The 22,343-nt window shown below is 33.9% G+C and overlaps 1 protein-coding gene across 3 annotated transcripts in view; it reads left to right on the top strand.

Annotated features, from left to right (window-relative positions):
- The window catches only part of LOC150092289 (coiled-coil domain-containing protein 130 homolog), a 115,851-nt gene that overhangs the window by 60,558 nt on the left and 32,950 nt on the right, over nt 1-22,343 (top strand). For all 3 annotated transcript variants that reach the window (XM_090414952.1, XM_090414951.1, XM_090414950.1), the window contains exons 5-7: nt 2,607-2,779; nt 12,091-12,229; nt 20,361-20,772. In XM_090414952.1, the coding sequence (XP_090271078.1) occupies nt 2,607-2,779; nt 12,091-12,229; nt 20,361-20,770 (722 nt within the window). In that variant the 3' untranslated portion in view covers nt 20,771-20,772. The remainder of the gene's footprint in view (nt 1-2,606; nt 2,780-12,090; nt 12,230-20,360; nt 20,773-22,343) is intronic.

Here is a 22,343-nt window from a genome sequence, read left to right as displayed (position 1 = left end):
AAATATTTTTTGAAAATCTCCCAAGCTGCATTGATCTCTTTTCCAGCTAACTCCTCATTCCATACTACACCTGCAAGCTGTCTCCTGAGCTCTTCATAATCACCCCCCTTGTAGTTCCACATATACCCTTTTTTCACAGGGGTCCTTGCACTGCTGGCAACCACCCAAGTAATCACCTCATGGTCACTTTCACCAATTGGTGGATGATTTGATACCTCATTGATAATTACATCCTCTGATGAGATGACCAAATCCAAGACCCTTAATCCTCTTGTGCCCTTTGTTACATACTGTCTTAGGTAGTTATCCCTCAAAATCTCAAGAAACTCATTTTCTTTACTTCCCGTTGCTATCTCTTCATTCCAGTCTATATTGCCATAATTAAAATCACCCATAATGATCACCCTTTTCTTATTTGCTTGGCTTATTTGACTATACATTTCACTATCACCACCATTCACATTACCAGGTCTATAACAACATCCCACCAAGTATTTGATTCTATTCACCTCTATCTCACACCATACTGCCTCAAAACCACTGGCCCCATTTCCCTCTTGCATCTCTACCTTGTATGGACATAACTCTTTCTTTATCATCAATAGCACTCCCCTCCCTTTTTACCCCTTCTATCCTCACGAAACACATCATACCTTTCCATCTCTATTCCTGTCAGGATGTCATCCTCATCTAACCATGTCTCACTTATTCCGACAATCTCTGGGTGCACAGACACAATTAGTGCAACCATTTCATCCGCCTTGTTTCTTATACTTCTAGCATTGGTATACAAACACAACAACTCATTTCTGGATCTACAGCTAGTTCCACTGATACCACTCACTCGATGTGATCTCTCCATGCTGGACTGGAGCCATTTCCCTTTCTGCTTCTTCATTTTAGAACCCTTTTCAATTATAGAGGTATTTCCCTACTGAATGTTCTTGGTAAGATATATGCAAGTATACTTGAGAAACGGTTGAGAAGAATTGTAGAAGAAAAGCTTGGTGAAGAAAAAGCTGGATTCCGGCCAAATAGAGACTGTCATGATCAGATCTTCACTTTACGACAAATAGTTGAGAAATCATGGGAATATAACAAATATCTCTATTTGAGTTTTGTAGATCTGGAAAAGGCATATGATAAGGTGCCAAGAGAGAAGCTGTTCAGTTATATATACGTTGACACCATATACGCTACAGTTATATGGTGTCAATGGAACATTATGTCAAGCAATACTTAGTCTTTATTTGACTTGTAAGTCAGCAGTTAGTTAATATTGAAGGAAGTACAGGAAGATGGTTTAAAGTTAAATCTGGTGTGAGACAAGGATGTACATTATCCCCTCTGTTATTCATTATCTATATGGATCACATTATGAAGAAAGTGGTATTAAACATGATATCAAAATTGGAGATGTTAATGTCAGCTCTTTGCTTTATGTGGACGATGTTATACTTATCAATAAATCCACTACGAGTCTGCAAGATTCCTTGACTGAATTGAATAACTGTTGTAATAGATATGGTATGAAGGTCAGCAATAAAAAGACAAAGACAATAAAAATAGGCAGAATTGTTGAAAATGTCAACTGCATTGTGAACTGAGAACCTGTAGAACAAATAAAATATTTCACCTACTTAAGCACGATTTTTAGTGAAGATGGTAAATTAAATATGGAAATAGACAACAGAATCAATAAAGCTGATATAGTAGGAAGTCAATTGAAATAATTCATATGGAATAAGAGATAAATTAGTTGGAACACTAAATTAGCTGCGCATACAAGACAATGTTGAAACCAGTTTTAACTTATGGATCTGAGAGCTGGGTCAGAAGGAAAACACTTGACCAAAGACTAGAGACCACAGATATGAGAATCGTGAGAAAGATTAGAGGCGTGAACAGATGGCATTAATGGTAATATCATATTAAAAATGAGGATATTAGGAAAGAGCTTGACATTGTCATCATCCAGGAATGCATTAGCAGAGCTAATCTCAGGTAGTATGGTCATTTAAACAGAATAGACAAGGAAAGATTGGCAAAGGAAGTGTTCTCTGCCAGGTTGGCAGGAACGACCCAGAGGTAAGACCAAGATATAGGTGGATTGATATGGTACCAAGTGCCTTAGACGACAGAAATATAATATCTGATAATATTGGAGTCTTGACAAGTAACAGACTGATCTGGAGGAAAATTGTAGATAGGAAGTTAGTAATGATGTAAATTTTTCATGTAGTGCCATCATATCGTGTACACCCCTTGAGGGTACATGGCAGAAATTTGATGATGATGATGGTTATAAACTTATAGTATGTTAGCCATGGTAAGTTTCTTCTCGCTTCCAGCCTTCTTCCTATCCAGTAATACCTTAGATTAAACAACTTCTTATCACCATTCAGATAGTGAATAAATAAACTGTCACATATCATGAATGTGTTAATAATGAAGCATCTGTAAATTCAAACATAAATTGGTTTATTCTTTCTCATTATCAAGAAGTTCAGTTTGCATAATTCCTGTAAGTTTTAAATATATATATTGTATCAATTAAATTAAAATGATCTTTAAATTATTATAATTAATTCTCTATTAATCTTTAGATAAAGATGTTGTCAAGAAATTGTCTACAGATGCTATGTTCCAGTTAGAGCATGGAGTAGAAGATAAAAGCAAACTAAAGAGTGTAATGCCCTCAATTATCCATCTGGAAGAATATCAAGAGAGATGGAAAGATGACTATGCATTAAACAAATTAGTCAGAAAGAAGTTTAGAGTAAGTAATTACAGCAATGCCTTTTGATCTAATTTTGCAATAAGTTAAGATAAATAGAAAAAAAAAAAAAAACATTTATTCAGAGTATCTAGAATAATCAATTTACTAAAATAAAGAGTCAGAAGGCTCATTTCAGCAATGTACAATTATATAAATCAAGTGGATATTAAATCCAGCATTATTTCAAAGCTGAATGCAGAACCTGTGAAAGTTTCATATGAAATTTGACCAGAGAGCTTACAAGAATACACTCGCTGGCATTTACGAGTTGCCCTAGCACAGACCTTATAGGAGACATGAATGCTGCCTGAACGTCCATATATTCGTCTTCTATTGATCCATTTTGATAAGGTTTCACTGGCCTGACAGCTGTTTCAAACTGGTTGGTTCTCTTCAGAAACCAGGCAGAAACCTTAAGAGAGCAAAAACGCTCATACCCGTAAGCTGTCTGGTCAAATTTCATATGAAACTTTCATAGTTTCTGCATTCGGCTTTGAAATAATGCTGGATTTAATCCACTTGATTTATATAATTGTGCATCTCCGAAATGAAGCCTTTTGGCTTTTTGTTTTAGTAAATACTTTATGCACTGCCGAGAAATTACGAAAAATACACTTCTCCAACACTTCGAGTGCCTTAGTCCTGAATGAGAGTTTTTGCTCTCTTAAGGTTTCTGCCTGGTCTCTGAGGAGAACCAATCAGTTCGAAACAGCTGTCAGGCCAGTGAAATCTTATCAAAATGGACCAATTGAAAGTGAATATATATATAATATATAATGCTTGGGCAGCATTCAAGTCTCCTATAAGGTCTGTGCTAGGACAACTCGTAAATGCCAGCGAGTGTATTCCCTTAAGCTCTCTGGTCAAATTTCTTACGAAACTTTCATAGTTTCTGCATTCACTTTGAAATAATTCTGGATTTAATATCCACTTCATTTATAGAATAATCAATATTATAGTGGATGCTCTCTACATTGAACCCTAGAAAACAATGCAGTTTGTTAACCTTTCATTATAGTAAATTTCATGGAAGGGGTTTTTTAAACTGGATGTCTAGAATAATATCTTCAAACATATTGAAATTCAGCAGGATGAATTTTCAACTTGGTAAGAAATTTTTCAGTGAATTCCTACTTCTCAGCACTTTTAAGTTCTCAGGATTTTTGTGGGTGTTTTATAGGTTTAGCAGAGATATTAGTGTGCAATCATACAGTTATATCTTCTGCTCATAACAAAAATTAGAAAAATAATATTAATAATAAGAAAGAACTGCAAAATTACATTATTTAACCATAAATGAAATTAGAATATATTAAATTAAATATTAAAATTAATTGTTACCATATCTTCTCTCCATCCAGCAAGTTGTAGGTTCAAATTTTTGTGATTGACCTTAGACAGTAAATAAATTTCATCGCCTGTATGAGACAACTGCCCTGCTTATTGGATATTTTGATTTCTATTTTTCTGACTTTGCACTGAAAATGCTACATACTATGGTCCCATATGTAGGATCAGAAGAGGCCCAACTCTAGACCTGAGGATTTGAGAAGTCATTCTCTGGTAGGTCCTGCATGCTGCCAGTGTGCCTTGCAAGGTACAAAGAGAGTATCTTGAAATCAGAAATTATTATAATAATTTTACTTACTATTTCCAATATTTTGGCAAAGTCAAATTGCCATGATCAGGGAACACAGTACACTGTGATATATGTATACAGGCACTAATAATGGATAAATGAAGCTGAAGCATGGCAACCAAAGTTGAGCATAAAATCCTAAAAAGTGTCCCCCATTAAGCTGATGACCATTGAGCTGAAGTTCAGTGATGAATGCTTGCCAAATTTGAGGCAGTTTCATACAACCATACTTATTGAAGTTGTTGTAGTTTCTTAAACTGAAGCAGATTCTAGAAATAATCTCTTGTGTACTTCAGAAAGCATAACAAACATCCTTAAAAAAATAATTACAACTATTTAGAGACCATATAAGAAATTGGCATTCCTTATCCACTTCACCAAAGACTGCATACAACCCCTACACCTACTGGGTGTTTACCAGGTTCCTTGTAGCTGTAAATTACCCTATTACAGCCAGATAGACAGGACAACGAACATCAGAAATGTTGAACACAAGGACTAAATCTGCCATTACAGCCATGTAGGACTTCCTGACCATGCTTTGGACATCCACAAGATATGCTGGAAGAAGCCACTCTACTACTGCACTCAAGCAAATGTAAATACAAGAGATTATTCTTAGAATCTGCCTCATCTTTAAGAAACCACCCAAACCTCAATAAGTTTGGTTACATGAAACTGCCCCAAATTTGGAAAAATTTATTATAATTAATAATTAGTTACATTGCAATTTCCTTAAAAAACACAGTGATGAATAGCCAGTGTATAAGCCTTTCTACCAGGATTATCGTAAAATCACAGAGATTCAGCAGCATACAAGGCCCACCAGTGCAGCAAGTTGAAACTGAAACTTTCAGGACAGCTGAATAGATTAGCCTTTCTAAAATTCTGCTATCAGGTAACTGTACTGTCATTTTTAGCATTAAGTTTTGAAAGGATATAAAGGATAAATCACTTGCTAATTTAATGAACAGGAGAGAAAGAAATGGCGAAGCATCATCAGGAAGGTCATGAGGAGATTCGAGAGAGAGAGAGAAATTTAATCAAGTATATATTTTCAACAGCAAGGGGAGTCTTTCAAGCTAAAGTTCCTTTGTCAAAATTTTTGGAACCATCACTGGCACTTTTACAAATTAAAAACATTACGCCATACATTTCTTGCACATTTTTTGCAGTGTTAGCAGCATTATTGCCTTTTGTGAACTTATAAAGCATGATGTGCCTAATGTGCTCTTCAGTGACCTCCATAAAGGGGTTATGTATGATGTTCTTGCAAGATGGAATTCTTTAGAATGAGGCTGTCTCTGCTTAGTGGAACTTATAAAGCTCTTTAAAAATTCATGTTTAGACAAGCTGAGACATGTTTGAACGAGTACAATATAAAAAATTACATTACTTTTTGAATGACTTCATTAGATAATGTCATTCATAATTGTGTTAACTTGAAACATTGCTTTACTTCATGTAAGGCTCTCTACATATACAGATGCACTAGTTTTGCTCTTCTAGGTGAACAGACTGGCACAATGCACATTCTAATAGCCAATACCAACGAAGATATCCATGTGCTAGAAGAGGTGCTTGCCACTACATTGAACTCTGACCTTTAGAATGATGCTGTCAGATGTCTCTAATGTTTCAGCAGCCAAAGAATTTCAGGAAGTGCACATTTAGTGCACTTTCTTATGGCCATTATTATGCGCTCATGTTACCGAAAGTTCTTACAAAAGAAATTATGATCCAAATAGAATGAGGTGTTTTCATCCTTCCTATCCATATTGCTAACTACATCAGACTGAATGTAGCTAGTGCACTTATGCAAGCAAAACCAGCAAAAAGTAACCTCTCTCTCTCATGAAATGAAATTATTACTCAACAGAAAAAGCAGATTAGGGGAATGCCACAGTAGTTATAGACAACCATGAATATACAGGTAAACTTTCCTCTTTACTTAAAGATCATTCAGCCTACCTATTTACCCTTAAACTATGATTCAATCAATGCACAAAACAGGACACTTCACAGACTCTATAAAAAAAAGTCACCTCCTGACCTGTTGAAATTGCAGACAAACTAAAACCATATGTTTTAAGGACCTCCCCCTCCAGACATACGGGCTGCCTAAAATCTACAAACAAAATGTGCCATTATGCCCTATTGTGGATGGCATTGATTTACCCACATACAACTTGACCAAACATTTAGCTAAAGTGCTCTCCTAGTATACTAGCAGCACTCCTCAGACATAAGAAATCTAGCCCACTTGAAAGTACTATAGAAAACTTCACACTCCAATGCACAATGGTCAGTTTTGATATCAGGCTCTTCTCTATTCACCAATGTCCCACTACCTTGAACATTATTCAAGCTGAATTTCCTTCTGATATCTCAGCTCTGTTTATGTTCACCATGAACTCTGACAGCTTCATTTGGCAAGGAAAATTCTACAGAGGGGACAGCCATGGTCTCTTCACTTTTTCAGCCACCTCCCCAACTCCAACTATATCATGGAGACCTTCTAAGAAAAAGCCTTAAACTCTGTCCCCACATAAACTTGCTCTTTGACTATGCTACATAGATGGTGTGTTCTCCATTTGGCTGTATGCTTGGATGCTCAACATTTTTTTAACACATTAAACAATCATTATCCCAGATTCCAGTTCACCTTAGAAAAGGAAAAACAATTAACAGCCTCCCCTTCCTGGACACTGATTGCACACCAGCATAATGGATCCTTGGCATTCTTGATCTACAGAAAATCTACATGCCCCTGGCAGATACATTTCCCAACAGTCACACTGATGCCTATGCAATATGCGATTATAAAAACCCTATATATTAGGCCAAAATTCTGTTCTGAAATTAGTGCCCTCCCTGCTTAACCTGACCAAATTCTCAACACCTTCTTAGCCAATGGCTACAATCTTTACCAAATTCAAAAAATAAAATTTTAAATCTCAAAACCACACACACCAAATCTGTCATCTTTCCATATATCCAGGGTACTTCAGAAAAACTAACAAAAATCCTTAAAAAATACATTGGAACTGCTTACAGATCATATAGGAAATTGGCACCTCTACACCCAATAGGTATTTACCAGGTTCCTAGCAGTAGCATGTTTTCCTGTTCTGGCCAAACAGGCAGGACAACCAGCATCAGAATTTCTGAATACAAGAGCTACATCCACCACTACAATTGCTTAGGACATCCATTTGGATACACATCACATGATATGTGGAAAAAGGCAATTTAATGGAGTAATTATTTGGACAATAGATCAAGTGTTAACTAATAAATATTTACTAAACCTACTAATTTCACCAAACTTTAGCTGTTGGCATCTTCATGGCACAAGCACTTAGGTTAAAAAACCTAAGTGCTTGTACCCTGTAGATGATCAAGAAAATAAACATTCATTATGAAGGCCATTTACTGTACCACAGCAAATATATTTATAAGTATGAGAAATTATTCCTAGAATCTGTCTAAACCTTAAGAAACTATCCAAATCTCAACCAGTTTGGTTGCATAAAACTTCCCCATATTTGAGATACACTCAGCTTCTGAACTTCTCTCTAACAGCCAAAATCTCCCCAGTAGACCACTGAGGGGGGGGGGGGGGGTAACTATTTAGTACTAAGCTGAAGAATGGCAACAAAAGTTGCCATTCTTCAGCTTAGTACTAAATATATAGAATTGGAAAAGTATTCATTGCATGCACATATCATTTTATACGGCGTTCCCTGATGGCAATTTGACTGCCAGAATATCAGAAATATTAAACTTATAACAATTAGTAATTAGTCTACATTGTAATTTCCTTAACAAATGATGTCCAAGTGGCAGTCATACCTTCCAATCTTCCACTCAAGCTATAATAGGCATCTTTCACTAATCTTGACCAAATTTCCCCCAACCATTCCATGTACTCAATGCTCTTTGACGCTTCACTCAAAACAGATCATAAGAATCTTAACCAGGTGGATACCAAAAAAAGTCTTGTAGTCCTAATAGCATTTCTTCAGTTGTTCCAGAAGTTTGTGCAAATTAAGGGTGTATAAAATATTACCTTAATCTGTTGTTATCTATCCTATAGCACGGAAATTTCTCCAGATACAATCCATTATGGTTACAAATCTTTCCCATCAAACTACTACCACCACTCTTTCATCTCATTCTCACTGAACTAATGGAAAGAATCATCAACTCAGCAAATAAATAATTGCCAGTATTAGTCAACAAGAGATATGCTTATTTAATGTCACTCATCTTTGAATAAATAATATGGAAAAGTTTGTCAAATGTCAAGTGGTTGCTTTTGATATCTCTTAAGATTTTTGACTGGATCTGGCACAAAGGTACATGAAATAAACTTCCATCATTTGGTATTTCTGCCTTCCCCAACTGTGCCAGCTTTCTGACTGGATGCAAACTACACATATTAGTAGAAGGTTTCTCATCTTCTTAACTGTGCAACTGATGCTAGGATTCAACAAGGCTCTCTTCTGTCATAATACAATTTAATGGAATAATTACAGTACAAAGAGAAATAATTAAACATTAAGGTTTAATCATTTCAGTAGTTTGCCTCTGTTGCAGAGACAGCTTCAGGAATACAATGTTAAAATCGTAATTACACACAAGAAAAAATAAGTGGAATTATTAAAATTAGACTATATAGAGATTCAAGTCTTATGAGGGGGGGGGATGCTGTTAGTCTTAGTTGTTCAGCAGGAGACCTATGAATTAAAGTTTTCCAAATCTTGGGAAGTTTAACACATTCATATTTGTTAAGATTAGGCTAGTTTTTTAAATCTACTACTGATTCTAAAAGGTCTTTCAAGTTTATATTTACTGTGATAGAGTATAATAGTTTTCTTCCATCTGATTCTGTGCAAGCTATCCAAAGCATGATCAGCTGGATCTGACTGACTATAGTTGTGATGGTGGGTTTTTTGTGTGTGTGTTTAAAGTTCTGGCTTTTTTCTGAAGTGCCTCCAGATATAGGGAATAGTAATAGCATTATTGTAGTCTTTATGTTGAGAGTGGATGTGAGGAGGTGGAAAGGACAGATAATTTGTAAATCTTTTTTGACATTGCAACAATTGGACAGGAAGGTTTGATGAATAAAGATGAGTTCAGCTGTAAGGGAAGTGTGGGTGGAACAGAGGTTACAGGCTATGTTGACAAGGGTTTTGATGATACCATATTGTGGAGAAGATGGGATGATAGGAAAGTATATGTATGTATCTATCTATGTGGGTAGGTTTTCTATAAACTGCAAAAGAAAGGGTACCATTGGGTAGACATGTGATTAGAGTATCTAGAAAAAGGCAATCTGTTATTTTCTTTGTCTATGGTGAAGTGGATTCTGAAGTGCCAAATGTTAAGTTGAAGAAGTAAAGAATCTAATGTGTCTGAGCCATATGCCAAATATGAGAGCATATCATCAATATCAGTTACGGAAGCTTGTGCTGTAAAATGTGTAGGTCTGTGCGAAAGCGTAACATACGATGATGATCATCAATATATCTTACCAAAATTGAAGGTTTGAAAATAGCAGTTTCACGAGCATATTTTTCAAAATGCTCCCTACTAGCTTGGGGGCAGATTGAAGTATTGTCTATGCAGTATCATCTGTCTGCTTACATAAAATGCCCTTCCAAGAGAAGTAACAGCATAGGTAGCAAAATTAAAGAAATCAGTAATGTCAAGGGAGAAAGCATTTTTCAATAAATGTGGAGTGTCAGAAAGGGGAATGTTTGTGAATAAGGAGGTGACATCAGAACTCATCATGATATCATTATTGTTTAACTAAATTTTGGATTAAGGATTTGAAGTGTGTAAAATTTTTTATATAAGAAGTGTGGCCAGTAAGTGGAATTAAAGATTTAACTAACTGTTTGGCTAATTTAAAGGAGGAGGAGTCAGTAATGTCTACTATGGCTCAAAGAGGATAATTCAGTTTATGAATTTTTGATAGTCTGTATATCTGTGAGTGGGGAGGAACTAAAAGGTTTGAGTTTTTTAACAACTTCAGGAGGCCAAGATGTGACATTTTTTTCTGAGACTTGGTGGGATCATAATCTAGCAGTTCATAAGTGGTGCAGTCTCTGAGCAGCACATTAATTTTCTGATTATAATCACTGGAATTGAGGATAATAGTAGCTTTACCTTTGTCAGCTCCAGTAATGTTGTTGTCTTTGCAGATATTACTAGTGCATGGAGAGATTTCTTGTTTTTTTTTTGGCAGCAATGTTTGTGATAAGATGTTAGTGATGTCGAGCCTGATGTTTGCAATATTAAGAGGTAAGTTGTGCACATTGCACTCTATATTTTGCATGATTTCTGAACTATGAACTTGTCAAGGCGCTACTGCAAAGTTTTGAACAAGGCTAAGTGCACTAATGGCTGTTTCACTAAGTCATTTCGTCAAATGTATGAAATAGCATCAATAATTCAGTACTAAGTTCGTTGGAACACATACGTCTGCCACCCAATATCCTTCACAATACAACTTGAAATTCACACAACAAGTTCCTTTTCCTCCATCCCTGTTACTGCTGTATTGTGAAACAGACTTATCCCTTATGTGTTTCCCAAGGAATACAATATACATTTGTATTCCTTGTTTACATTTGTAAATCAAATGTAAACAAATTTCTCCTTTCTCAATCCACTATCCATATACTGTACTAACATACTATAGGTTGATTAATCAACCATAAAAAAAATTTAAATATATATTCATAAATATATACAGTTTTGCATTATCGACTTTCAGTAAAGTTATCTCAAATAGTCCAAAGGAATAGTTCGTTATTGTGGAGGATACAGGATAATTTTCCTTGATAATTGCAATGATGCTGAGTGCATTGGCTGAGATGTTTCAATATTTTATTATACTGAGTGAGTTTAATGTAGCAGTGTTTGCTGTAGTGAGGATTAACTGTATCTACATATGTTAGATATAATTTTTTAATATTTTATATTTAAAAAAATAAATAAAACTAATTAGGTCCAAATATTTGTGCAGCTTTTATATGTTAAAATTACTTAATTGCAGTTTCACATATATACACATAATCCTCTAATGCCTTGTATTCCCAAAAGGAGATGAAATGTCTTTGGCCCTAATAATTAACTTTTGGAAGAACAGTAAGCAGGCATTTCTGAATTTCAATACTAGACTTTCAGGGGAGAGATGATGGTAGAGACAAGCTGCCATCTTCTGGTCCTAAACTGCAATGATATATATATTTTTAAGTAGTGTTGAGATCTACAGGAAAACTCTACTTGTTTGTTCTAAAGCTGATCTAGCTACCAAACTGGATAATGAAAGTCCTATAAAATGTTCCTCTAGTTGGTAACTAGAATCAGACCATTAATGATTTTTCTTTTGGGCAGCCTAGCATTATGAAAGCAAATGTTATTTTCACAGAGCTATGTAGACACTTATATTAAGCTTGAATATAATGTATATACATATCATTTTTTTAATTTTCTCTAACTCACAGAGTTTTGTTTTTGCTTACAATTCAGTTTATTGTGATTTGACGTTATCATTTTTAAAAAGGAGGGAATGTTTTGTCAACAATTTATTTGCATTATCCATATGGATTATATAAAAGGATTCATTGCAATGAAATTTACATTATTATATTAATAGGAAAAGAAAAGAGAAATTAAAGCAGTATCTGATAGAGATAGAGCTCTTCTCACTAAATCTTCTCTTAATATTCCACTTCTTCCTGAGACTGAAGATGATGAAAAGTTATCAAGTTTGTTAAAACTGACACCCATTAATAGTATGTTTAGTATATTATATGTACACAGTTTTAATGCTTATTAGATTATATATATTTGTTTTAATTTTAAGTTAACCAGAGTGTTTTTCATTTTGAATGTTTTCATATTTCTCACAACTTCTCATTTGAGAAGTTGTGAGTCATCAATCTTGAATGTCAGCAATCTTGAACTTCCTTGCAGTTGACCTGACATGTTACTGTCCAAATTGTGCAGCTTTTATATGTTAAAATTACTTAATTGCAGTTTCACATATATACACATAATCCTCTAATGCCTTGTATTCCCAAAAGGGAATATTATTCAGAATATTATTATTAAGGAGACCCTCCAAAGTCTCATCAAGGAAGGTCACATATTACCCACACTAGCTTTCCTACCTTTTCTTGAATTCATTCACAGTAGTAAAAATAAAAACATTTCATCATATCTACAATTCAACATCTACAATATCTACAGCAAAAAGCCTTCAATTTGGTGAAAATACACAGATGATGTCTTTATCTTCTGGAAAATTTCTGAGTTGCAATTTTAATAAAAACGAAACCACTGATTATACAGATTTACGCACCAACCACATCTGAATATGATGAAGATATTGAAGAATTTTATGAGAAAATAGAGAAGGCTATTCTATTCAGGATATTGAAAGAGTGAAAGACGGTGTTAATCATTACGGATGACTGGAATGCCAAAATAGGAAAGCAGAGAATAAGTTCTGTTATAGGTCCATAAGAAATGATAGAGGTGATAGATGTATTGAATTTTGTTTAAAACATGCAAACACTTTTTATGAGCAAAAAAGAAAAAGCAAGATATATGTGGAGCACACTGATCAAATAGATTTTTTTATGATCAATCAAAGATATGGAATAACAAATGCAAAAGTTATGCCAAGTGCCAACTGTGGGTCAGACCACAGACTTGTGAGAATTACAATAAATATAAAGTAAAAAAAGATAACAGATTTAGAACATTCAAGTGATATACAGCTAAATTAAATAACAGTAGCACTAAGGCTTTATTTCAGAATAATATGTTTAAATGTATATTATATATATATATATATATACATATAATGAACTATATAATGACCACAGACCGTGAAACCTATGATCAGTGTTAACTCAAATAATCCAGGTATACTTAATGAAGAAATAGTAAGTGCAATAAAAGAACTACGTAATGGTAAAATAATGGGATGTGATTGAATATTTGCTGAGTTTATAAAACTGATATGGGAAAAAAGGAGCAGATTTGTTTAATAGAAATAATACAGAATACATATGATGCAGACATACTACCAGGAGACTTCATGAAATCTGTTTGCATTCCTATACCAAAAAAGAATATTGCTGCAAAATGTAAAGATTTTAGAACAATTAGTATCATATCCCATACTTCAAAAATACTATTGAACATAATAATAGAATGTTTTTTAGAATTATATGCCATAAAAGTGAAAAGGATACATGCCAGGAAAAGGTACAATTAATGTAATTTATGAATTAAAAACTTTATTGAAAGGTCAGTAGAAATAAATAATAATAATAGAAATAATAAGATATCTATGCTTTATAGACTTTCAAAAAGCATTTAACACAGTAAGCCATGAAAAGTTAATAGAAATATTAAAAGACATTCAAATTGATACAAAAGACCTCAGAATAATAATAATAATGGAATTATACTGGAATCGGAAGACACAAATTATAAATGAAATTAATAATGAAACAATAAATATCAAAAGAGGAGTAAGGCAAGGGTGTATAATATCCCTTATACTTTTCAAATATATACAGTGATACCTCGACTAACGAAGATAATTCGTTAGCCGAAACATGATTTCCTGTAGGTTTCTATAGAAAATCGTTTAATTCGTTCTGGATGCTGCCTACTATTTAAAGATAAGTTTTATAAAATGGATAAAAAGCACACTATAAAAGGACAAAAACTCACCAAAGGCTGAGATGAACAGTTACTCAATTAGATGAAGAAGAAAGGAAAGTAGAATGAAAAACTGATGATCTTTACACTATTAGATACACTTTATTAAACTGAAAATATGTACACAACGTTTTTACTATTCTTCTTCCAAATTTTCAAAGTTTATTCAAGGTAAGTCTCCTCTTCTTCAGTAGCTGGCCTCTGTCTCTTTGCTAAAGGAGAAGTCAAAAATCTGTCCAAAATTGATTGAACTTCTCTTTTTTTCAGAATGTTGATAAAGTGATTCAGTGTGCCTTGGTTGAAGATAAGTGACACTTGTCTTCAACCAAGGCACAAAGTCTGTTCATTTCAGCTTTGTTGGGTTGCTACTTTGTAGCCAAAGACTGAAACTCTTCCCAGTAGTGCAGCATTTTTTTTAATGTCACCTGTTGGCATTCTTCCTTTTTATTGCTCTCCTCCTCTGATGAGCACTGCTTATCTTCCTTGTCTCTTTCCTGATTCAGTTGCTTTTTCAACTCTTCAAGATCTTTTGAGTATTCTTCAACTAATTCTTTTACATCTTCTTCATTTACCTCTACATGTAATGCTTTGCCCAAGGAGACTATCTTATCTACAATGTCAGCATTTTCAGCAGCATCTTGAACACTGGAAACAGCACTTTTTATCTTGCAGCAGTCTGGCCATAACTTTTTCCAGGCAGCATTAAGTGTCCTAACTGACACTTCGTCCCATGCCATGCCAATGACTTGAATAGCATGAAGGATATGATAATGATCCTTCCAGAATTCCCTCAGAGTCAGACTGGTAAAGGAAGTTGCATCAAAACATCTTTGGAACGTAAACAACCCAGTTAGGTTGGTGGGTCTCCATTATGTGATGTGGTCAGCTCATTTCTTTGTCACACACACACATACAGATGGAAAAGATAAGTTCCTGGAATGGCCCGACCGTTCATGTTTGCTGCTTTATGTTAGCACACACATCCACTAAAACATTTGTTAACCGAGTCCGAAAAACAACGAAAAAATCTTCGTTAGCCGAGGTATCACTGTACAATGAAATAATAATGAAAGAATATGAAAAAATTCAGGAATAAAAATAAATGGCAATAAAACTAACAATATGAGATTTGCTGATGCTTTGGTGTTCATAGTGAAATCCAAAACAGAGTTAAAAAATATGGTTGAAATACTAATCAAAAAGAATCAGAATTATGGCTTAGTATTAAATACAACTAAAACCAAGTATATGGTAATAAGCAAAAAACAGTAACAAAACACAAATTTAAAGAGTATCAGTGGATTTATTAAAAATGTAAAGGTTTATAATTATTTAGGAATAATGATTACAGAAGACGGAATAACAGTTATGGAAATGAAATCAAAAATAGCTAAGGCAAAAGCAGCATTCAGGAATATAAATTACTAATGACCTCTGGAATAAATAAACAGACTAAAATAAGAATAATAAAATCCTTTTTATGGTTAATAAAAAATGAATTTATTTTTCCTATTTTAGTCTGTTTATTTATTCCAGAGGTCATTAGTAATTTATATTCCTGAATGCTGCTTTTGCCTTAGCTATTTTAATTATATACAAAATCCATAATCAGGAAATTGCAGGCCTTTGTAATGTAGTGCTATAGGAGAGCACTGAAGATTTCTTGGAATGAGAAAAAAAACTAATGAAGAGGCATTGAAGTTAATGGGAACCAAAAGAGCACTCGTGGAAGACCTTATGAAGAGAAAATGCAAGGTGGCAGGACACATTAAGAGGATCAGCAGGGAAAAAGTGAAGGAAGAAAATCTCCTGATAGTCCAAGAACTTCTTGGGTTGATGATGTAAAGAAATGGATGGGTAACAAAAGTTATTAAGAGATCAAAGGAATGGACACTCTGGCATATCGTAATTGCTAACCTCTAAATAGAAGAAACTACTTAAGAAGAAAAGTTACATGAGTTTCTTTTGTCTATCAACTCCTTCCACTATAAAATAAAATTCACTTTGGAACTTCAAAATGAAGACAGATTACCTTTCCTAGATGTTTTATTTCCGAAAAAAAATCTGAAGTAAACTTCTCTCTTAGCATATACTGCAAGCCCACTCATACAAGTCGTTATCTACACTCATCCTCATTGCACCATATATCACAAAAATGGTATTATACATACACTCAAAAAAATGGGCAGTCTCCATTACAAGAGATGAAAAAAACTGAAGGAAGAATTACGGTCTCTTCTCCCAACTACTTGTGAGTAACAGATATGCTAAGAAAATGGTACGAAAAATACTATTCTCTGCTTCTGCTCCACAACAGAATCTGAACATTCTCTTTCCATCCCTTATATTCATAGACTTTCTCTCAAGATCTCCAGTCTCCTCAAATCTCATGGCATAAGAATGGCTTTTGAAGCCTGTTTTGACTATATGAGGTTTATTACATTCGCCTACCTAAAGAGTGCAACCCCTTTTCAACAAACATTCTAGGGTTTATAATATTCCATGTTCTTAACCTTTCTTACATAGGGCATACATCTAGAAGTTTGGAAATTAGACAATAAGAGCATATTGGAGATCAATAATAATAGAGAAGACAGCTCGGGCCTAGTTATTGAATGGGATAAGAGCTCCATGGCTTACATAGAAGACAACTTCACTGCTTGCTACATCAAATAAACTGTGGTCATCTGCTCAAGGCAGACTTAATAGGAACAAAGGAATGATCCTGTGTGATATTTGGAAATCACTCATTAGAGCTTTCTGCACATCACAGTTTTCAACCAACTATCTTGCATACGTCAATGAACATTAGCTAACCTGTGCCAACTCCCACGTCCCACATGGTTTCTGTTTTCAACTTATATTGTAACGGTTCCTACATGTTCGGTATTTTAGTAATGTTATAGTTCATCTTAGTCTTTTACAATGTTTTTTTGTTCATCCTAACCCAGAAGAAGCCACAAGTATATGCAACGAAACTAGTCGGTTTCATTTATTTATTATTACAGCCAAATAAACCTAGTATATTTCTTCTTATAATTGTTTTTACTCATTGAAAGTATACATATTCAGTATTCACACTACCTTCACTCAACTTCTAAAGGTAATCCATTCCAATTACACACCACTTTATGAGAAAAAAATATAGCACTCATCCCCTTTACACTGAATTATTCTCCACTTCCATGGATGTCTTCTCATCCTCTTTCCAGCCTCCATAAAATGAAAAATTCTGTCTATTAGTATCTTGTATGACCCTTGCAGAAGTTTGTAGGTCTGACTCATATCATCTCTCTTTCTCCTATTTATTAGTATCTGCAGTCCAGAAATTTAATCAGTCTTCATAATCTGTATTCCTCAATTCCTCAGACTGGCCTGCTTTGTAGTTTAGCATGTAAACTACAAAGTTTAAAAACTACTCTGTCATCAACTGGAGGCAAAATGGTCATAATTAGAACTTCTCTTTCCATCCCTTATATTGGTATACTTTCTCTCAAGATCTCCAGTCTCCTCAAATCTTATCACATTCTGTGATCCAACACTCTGTGACATCGAGTATCTTCTCTCACATGCTACTTGAGAAAATACTGTACCTAACTTGACACTCAATACTAGTTTATCTACCTTTGATAACCAGGTCTCCCTAATGCCTACAATCTAAGGTTCCCCAACATGTTCACCAAGGCAACAAACTCTATCCTTTTGTTCTGATTCTACTCATAGTTGTGTCCAGACATAATAACTTATCTTCATGCTTTTGTGTATAACTCATTACTGTAGTCTGTGTAAGCCAATTGGATAACTTGTATATTCCTATTCTTATCTAATGACTTAAGCAGACATCCTTGCACTTCCTTAATGTCTGAACCAGACAAACATACACTGTTTATCTGGTTCAGTTTTGTTTTTCAATTGTATTGATTAAATTTTTTATTTTAACACCCCTCATATTTTATGATTCAGTCTCCATACCATACAATATCCTTGTTTTTATAATTTTACTTATCTGATTATCTTTGTGTGAAATCTTACCTGATTCAGCATTTTTGTTGCTTATTCTTCTTTTTGTACTTTTGATGCTTTTCTAATTGCTTTTCAACTTTTTTTAATTCCCTTATTATCCATCTAGTGATTTGCTTTAGTCTAGAATATTTCTGAAGTTAATTCATACTTGATATTGATATCCTTGTTAGTTTCCAAAATGGCATGATCCTTTTCAGTGGGACAAGCCATTGCTCCATTGTTCTTGCAAGATACTATTTTAATATTAACAATATTCATACAGAATATCAGTAAATAGATTGAATACTATAAATCCATGAAAATACATAATATAAAATCTCTTTTTGCAGATAATCACATCAAAAAGAGTAATAAGTCTCCTTGGGGGTGGGATGATAAGTGAGAATTAGAATTCATAAGAAGAGTCGTTTATTTTTGGACACTATCATTAAAAGATTCAGTACAATGTAAAATTAATAAATTCGTGCCACTTTGAAGTGACATCGGAAAAACATTTCTCGTGTTTTTTTTTTTTTTTTTTTTTTCAGAATTTTATTCATTAATTTTTTAAATAAAAATAGCTTTTTTGTCAGTTAGGTGTTACAAAATTTAGAAATTAATACATATGCAAGTCAAAGTCTGTTTATGTGAGGGACAGTTCAAAATTAATGTCTCTTATTTTCATTCTCTTATTAGTGAACAGTAGTAGTCTCTAGTTTCACTACAGTCAATGATTCTGCAATCAGTTACATGAATACGAGTAGTTCAAAATGGTGGCTGTTACAGATGCATGTTCAAAGCAAAGAAAGATGATTGAATTCCTAACTGAGGAAGGTATGAGTTCAATGAAAATTCATACCTATCTGAAAAATATGTATAATGACGATACTGTTAATATGAGCACAGTCAGACACTTGAGGGGAGAGTGGCAATTTTACCAGTCTGCTTTCATCGGCAGTATTGTCTGACTGTGCTTGATTTCACCACTCAAATGTCTGGGTCAGATACTTGGAGTGGTGTGTAACTGAGGTCAGAGACACTTCTTATTCATTTGCATACAAGGAATGCAATTTCAACATTTGGATTCACTGGATTGATCTTCCCCAGATCTGGCAGCCTTTGAATACTGTTTTGTGTGCATGATGAAGAGTTCTGACATTGGAGTAATGACTTATGGTGTCGGCATACGATGTCTCACTCGGCAGTGGCTAAAGTATGTGGAGAATGATGGAAACTTTGTTAAAAATTGACAGAATACTGACTAAAGATGATGGATTAATCTGTGTAAAAGCCATTGTTAAATTATATTTTTTGAGAAATAAAAAAATAGGAAGCATTACTGTTGTACCAACTCTTATAATATATGTTATCAGAAGTTGTTCCCATTTAGAGCCTCTGTAGCTCAGTCAGCATAGATGAAACCCTTTGGTCAGAAAGACCTGGGTTCAATTCCTGTCCATGATGTGAGGAACCTTTATCTGGTCTCTTTTGACTAAAGGTGAGTTAGCTGGTCTCATACAGAGGTTTAGGGTTTTTTCTTCTGCAAACTCGGGTTTTTTGTTCCTCAGAACAGGCAAACCGGCCCCGTAAACACACACACTACTACAGACAAAAATACCCCCCCCTGCAACATCAGGCTTCTATGACAAGTCGATTGGGATTGTGCATGTAAGATCACATCACATAAGAAGGATGACCCCAAATAGATTGGACAAAAGCACAAGAGGAAGAAGAAGAAGTTCTCATTTGTTCATACAAGATAGTACAAAATGGTATTGTGCTGGAAAATTAAATGGATTTTTGAATATTCCTTTCAAAAAATTATTTAAGGAATATTCATATTTTTTAAATGATTAACCTTCTAACCTTTTTTTAAAAGCAAAATAGATTAGAAGAGACTGCAAATCACAGGAGCTAATTGTAAAGTCTAATAAATTTTTGGGGTTTTACTCTTTCCACATTATGAGCAATTGGCAACAAGATAAACTATTGTGGAGATGCCATATTATTTGAATTTCTTTTATTCAAAGCTGATACCTTTCAGCCTCTTGAGGCTTCAGATTAACTGGATTTACTGGTTAATTTGAAGTCTGCTTCTTTGTTTATTAGTTTCTGAATTTATCTTATGAGGAATTGAAATTGTGAAAACAGGTTTGACTTTTTTTTCTTGTTTTGTTAATATAGCATTTGAAGAGAAACAGAAGCAAAAAAGAGATGAAATTGAATCAAGGTCACTTTTTTCGACTTCAGCAGATGAAAAGTGTTTTCTGCCAACTGCAAGAATTCCTCTTGATAAAATGAAATTAGCTCATACTATTACACAACAAAAAATGCAAACACTCAACAAGTCTTTATCTGCTACACAACTTGGAATCATTAGGAAAAATGAAAAGGAACAACAGCAAGTTATTTCAAAATACATCAACGAAGAAGACACACTAAACTCTGAAATATCGTTAGACAGAGATTTTGAGAATAAAAACATACAGAATTTTACAACACAAAATTCAGTAAAAGACTGCATTTCATCTAAACGCTGTTTGGTATCAAGTGAATATAATTGCAGTGATTCTGAAAGTGGAACAGATAATTAGAAGTAAGCATTTTGTTTAAAAAGTGATGTAAAATTATATTGTAATAACATTCATGCAAAAAAAGACTGCTGTTTTTTTAATCCTATAAGTTTTTTTTTCTTCAACTTAAAATATTGAATCAAAAAAAATTTCTTAATCAAGTGCCATATCGGTATTAATTAATATATTTGTTAATATCAGTAGTTTGAGAATGAGAGAGCATTCCTGATTTTCAGACATTTCTTCTAAATGAATATATATATGTACATATATTCCCTGTTTCTTCTTGCTTAATCAAATTACTGCCTCAATAGTTTCTTCTCTTTATATTTCAGACTTTAAACATTGCCAAATTATCCTATTATAATTGTTTTTCAGTGTGATGCTCTCTTTAATACTCAGTATATTTTCTATTATATCTTTTTTGCACTGTTCTCAAGATATCTACTGCTATTTGTATTGGTTTTTGTTTTATTTATATATATTTTTCTCATATCCTCATTTACACATATCAATATATAGTTTGATTTCTTAAAATATTTAGATAATTAAGAGAACAGTTATTTATATTAATTTAAATTTTGTTGATTTTAAAAAAGACGTTTGAGAAAGTGCAAAAGATTTAAAAATAAATAATTAAAATACTAAAATTGTATGGTATGAATGAAAGTTTTTAGATAGCAATATATATATATATATATATATATATATATATATATACACACACACACACCCATATTTTACACTTTCCAGGAGACTGATGGAAAAAAAGTGTAAATATCAGGAAATGTAAAAAAACATTAAAAAAAGGGGCTAAAAGATGACTTACTGCTAGTATGTGACTCTACATACTAGATTACAAAATTTAATGACTGAAAATAAATGAATTTACAATTACTTACATTTATCTATTTAAAAAAATCTTTAATTGTTGATTGTTTTTTCTGCACTCTTATTAGTTCCACCTGCCTCTCCACAGTGTATAAGGCATTAAATGTCCCATCTTCTCTTGATGCACATGCAATATACTGCTTCAAAACAGCGATATCTTCCATTGCTTCTTTACTGGTAGGGACAGTAGGTTCTTGATCACAGTCTTCTTCACCAAAGTGGTTGGAAAGGATGTCTTCTACACTTGGTACCATTGATGTAATCACACCAGCATCAACATAGTCTTGAAATGAGGAAGATTCATCCATCACATATCAGTTGTTGGGCTCTGACATATCTTCTTCTTCCTCCTGTAGTTGTTCCTCCTCTTCCACAAACGTAACTCCTGCCTTCTGGAAACAGTTGGATATGGTTTCAGGAGTAACATGCAACCATACTTTGGCTACATAAAGCATGGCATCAAGGATTGATATGGTCATTTGTTTTGGGTCTGTACCATTATCATGCATAAACACAACTTTTTCAACAAGCATTTTTCTATATTTCCATTTAAATGCATGGATGATGCCCAGATCTAATGGCTGAAGCCCACTTGTACAATTAGGGGGAAAAAACACTAATCTAATGTTTCTGAGCTGCAAATCTTCAGGATGTGCAGGACATTTGTCTAGCATTAGTAGTATTTTGCGGTGATTTGCCCCCA

This window comes from Typopeltis vanoorti, chromosome 26, assembly GCF_054136105.1.
Source record: "Typopeltis vanoorti isolate ZY-2024b chromosome 26, IOZ_Tvanoo_1.0, whole genome shotgun sequence".
Taxonomy (NCBI): Eukaryota; Metazoa; Arthropoda; class Arachnida; order Uropygi; family Thelyphonidae; genus Typopeltis; species Typopeltis vanoorti.
This window is presented reverse-complemented; position numbering and strand designations above follow the sequence as displayed.